Source organism: Megalobrama amblycephala, linkage group LG9 (assembly GCF_018812025.1).
Source record: "Megalobrama amblycephala isolate DHTTF-2021 linkage group LG9, ASM1881202v1, whole genome shotgun sequence".
NCBI classification, from domain to species: Eukaryota; Metazoa; Chordata; class Actinopteri; order Cypriniformes; family Xenocyprididae; genus Megalobrama; species Megalobrama amblycephala.
Genome location: NC_063052.1, coordinates 27,306,022 through 27,309,902, shown reverse-complemented (window position 1 = coordinate 27,309,902; position 3,881 = coordinate 27,306,022). Strand labels below are relative to the sequence as shown.

The 3,881-nt window shown below is 48.3% G+C and overlaps 1 protein-coding gene across 1 annotated transcript; it reads right to left on the bottom strand.

The window, feature by feature from the left end:
• Positions 1-2,498: 2,498 nt before the first annotated feature.
• On the bottom strand, positions 2,499-3,442 carry LOC125276241 (putative leucine-rich repeat-containing protein DDB_G0290503). Its single transcript, XM_048203747.1, has one exon. The coding sequence runs from the start codon at positions 3,279-3,281 to the stop codon at positions 2,499-2,501; it is 783 nt and encodes a 260-aa protein (XP_048059704.1). The 5' UTR covers positions 3,282-3,442.
• Between the last annotated feature and the right edge of the window lie 439 nt (positions 3,443-3,881).

The window sequence follows — 3,881 nt, the reverse complement described above, 5'->3', positions numbered from 1 at the left end:
CACTGACACTCTTGCTGTAAGCGGGGATTGTGGCTTCTTGCTCGTTGATCATGGCGCATGCATCTGGTATTGTTTGCCCAGATCGAAGATTCTTGAGGTTGACTGAAGATGTCAATTGGTGTGACAAGGGAGCCCATATGACGTCATTCACGGTGTCAACGCAGGCGTTGAGACGGACCATGATGTCTGCTCCTATGTAGATGTCATGAGGCAGGTTGGGGACAACCAGGAAGTAGTGACTCAAGAGTCTGTCATTCCATCGTATGTCTGCAGCACAGACGATCTTGGAGGTAGCCATAGTTGTTGAACATAGATTGAGAGGGAAGCGGCTATGCTTCGAGACGTGTGGTATGCTCTGATTTGTCTGCTTCAATGTTCTGAAGAGCTTCAGGCTGATAGCTGAGTTTTCAGCCCACAGGGCTAATGCTGCATCAGGCACTGATGTGTCTTGGACATTTATGGCAGTCATGATTCGGAGGGAACCTGAGTCTGACGCTTGCAGTGAGCAGAGGAATGGGTCTTGGTTCTTGTTGCTTGAAGTGGAACTTGCTCTTGACTTTGAACTTGCATCGTCAGTCAGTGGATGGGGGGTGGTGTCTGTGGCTTGACACTGCCATTCGTTGGAGTTTACTGACTGGAGGGGCAGAGGCTCACGGACTTGTGTCCACATCTTCAGGTGTTTGAAGTCTATTAAGGGTTCAAAGCGGTTAAGCAGGTCTTTCCCAATGAGGAGAGGATATGTGTTGAGTGGTGAGATGTATACTGGGTGAACAAGGTTCATTGGTCCCACCGTTAGGTGAATCGGTGCCACATGTTTTAGTTGTAGGCCTGTGTGGGAATATGCTTGGAGGTTCAGCTCACACCTTTGAAGTTTAAAGGTTCCGTTAGACCTCTTTGTTCTGTTTTGGACTTCTTCAAGGAGTTCTGTTGACATTAGGGTGATGTCAGCTCCAGTGTCAAGGAGGGCTTCGACCTTGATGTGTTGTTCGATGATAATGGAGAGGTAAAACTTTCTTGCGATACCTTTCTCAACGAGATCACCTAGGAGTTGGGGGACTGGAGTTTGGGATGAGAGAGGTAGGCTGTCAGCATTTATTTCGTTTTCTTCGGAGGAGTGGCAGATGACCAAGACAGCACTTTCAGGAACTGGAGTGATTTCAACAGCAGGTGTTTGTTGGACACTGCTGTGATCTGACCCATCAGGTGTTGGATCAGTTTCTGTCTGTTTTGCAGGATGTTCAGGTGGGATTTCTTGTCCGTTTGAAGTTATGGTGCTTGTGGTTCTCTGAGAGAGAGATGAGGTGCTGTTCTCTGAGGTGTGTTGAGTCAGGTGGTCGCTGCCATCTCGTCCAGCAGCTAGTCAGGATGAATCTGGTTTCGCTTTCTCTTCCCACTTCCGGTCGTCCTCCTTTCGTTGGAAGAACTCTTTCATCATCATTTTCATCAGCTCTTGAGAGTCGAAACAAGGTGAGATCTTTTGTTCAGGTATGGATTCATTTTGAGCTCTGTCAGCTTGGAATCTTTGTGAGTTTTTTCGTCGATTCCTTGGGCTGGTTGCTCCAGGGTGTGTTTGTCGTTTTCCCTTGGATTCCCATGAGCCTTTTCCTCTGGTGTTTCCAAAAGAGCTTGGGTGATTCCAGGTTTTCTCCCAATGACTCTCATGAGGTCTTGATTGGTTCCATGAATTTTCCCAGTGACGTCCAGGTGAGCGTTGTCGTCCACGTGGTCCATCCCAGCGGTTGTCTCTCGGTTTAGGTCGAGTTCCAGTGTGGGAGTCCCACTCTCTGTTGGACGAGGATGCATTCCACTCTTTGGGTGTCGGCTTGGCAAGGTCGTGACTCTGGGTGCCCTCTAGGGCCAGCCCTTGACTCTGTGTGTTGAAGTGAAGAACTGTGGTGGTTTTGGTGCCCTTTTCTAAGGCCATCTTCTGTTTGCAGTAGGCTTTGTGCGCCAAGTCTCTTAACTGTTGAGCACTCATTGTGCGTGGACAGGCAAGGACGCCAAGATGGTGGCTCACCCCAGGATGGAGGTTTCTCAGGAAGAGAGTTTTGAAGTTCAATTCCTCCTCCATGCTCTGTTCGTTGCGAGACCCGAAGTATGCTAGCCTTAGTCGGCTATAGAAGACTTGAGGAGTTTCGTGACGACCTTGTTTTGTTTCCAGGGCAGCCACTAGTCCTCGTTCTGACTCGGGGTCGGCAAACTCTCTGATGAGAGCTTCTCGGAGCAGGTGGTAATCAGTCTTTGTGTGGGCAGGCTGCCGGTCCAGGAAGCTGCGCACTTCAGAGCTGGATGTGGCTCTGAGCAAATAAAGTCTATCTTTGTCAGTGACATTGGGTCTCATTTCCAGATGGAAGTCAATATCTTGCAGATAACTCTGAACATTTGGACTACCTGGCACATTTGGAGTGAATTTGCCAATGTTTCTAGCAAGCTTGTCAAGGTCTCTGAGGTCCAAGCCATGAGATGATCTGTGGCTGGCTGGAGCGCGTTCTTTTAGCTTAGTGGGGAGGTAGGATTACTTCGGAGGGAACAGGTGACTGTTTTGGCACTGCCCCCTTCTGATCATGTGCCAGTCCAGGAACAGGGGAGCCGGTCCTGCTTGGCAAAGGTGAAGTCGGTGTCCGACGTGTTCTTGACGGCTCACAGCGCAATTCATATGCATGCTTGAGTTCCTCTTTAATACTGTCGGACTCTTCTTTGATGTAGTCAAGCTGATGTGTTAGGCGGCTGACCTCATTTCTTGACTCATTCAGGTGAGTTTCGAGAGCTTTAATTCGGCTGTTCTTGTCTCTGAAGTCAGTCTTTGCTTTTTCCAGTAGCTGTTCTGCGTACTGTAGCTTGTCGGAGAGGTCAGCGTAGTCTGCTCTGCCTCGTTCCATTTCTTGCGTAGTAGCTGCTAGGGTCTCTTTTAGCCTGTTGATCTCCTCTTTGGCGCCTTGTTCCACTTCATCAGGCCCTTCTTGTCGTTCCTGAGCCTCCAGCTCCAGCTGTTCGATGCGCCGTTGTGCATGTGTCAGCTCCTGCTGGCGATGGGCGGCTTGCCTGTCGCTGAGGGTGGCGATGAGTGTGTGGCTTAAGGAGCCGGTGATCTTGGCTAGTTCTTTGTGACTGTAGCTCTGGCTTGGGTCCTGTTTCATGAGGCTTGCTATGTTGTCATCCAGCTGGTCCTGTGTCTGATGCTTTAGTGTTTCAGCGGCCTTAGGTAGGAGGCTGTCTGTTACAACACTTAGCCAGGTCTCCAGATCCTTCCAGTGTCCAGCAGGGTCTGTTGTGCGAGACATGTTTGGCACCGCGAGGGAGATCTAAACCCGAAACTGACACAGACCTTGAAGGAAAGAACAAAACAAAACACAACACAACCAAAACAAAACAAACAAGCAGGGCAAATCAAAGGTGTAAGTGTGCAATGTCAACTGTGAGTTAATGGGAATGAGTAATGAGTGTGTAAATGTGCAGGTAAGGCTGGTTCTCGACTGTGGTCCTCTCGTGGATGTGCTTCTAACTCGGAGTCTCTGTGAAAAGAATCAGTAAGCACACACAGATAGCACAGCTAGAGAAGAGCAGAAGAAAAGAAAAGCACGAAACAACAGAATAGCATTTAGCAAAGAGCAGAATAATAATGGGGTGCTTCCAGTTTCCCTATAAGATGAAGTTTTGTCTTTAACACTATTTGCAGAATGAGTTTTGTAAAATTTAATTTTAGAAGGATGGTTCTAGACAGGGGTTTTGAAAAGGATTTCAAAGTACCAGGACTGTGATTGTTATTAAAATTCCCTTCGGGGCGAAAGAAAAACAATAACAATGACAGTATTGGTTTCTCAGCTAGTAGGATTGACAACCATGCACCACTTAAAGCGTTTCTAGACACGTGCTCTGGGTTT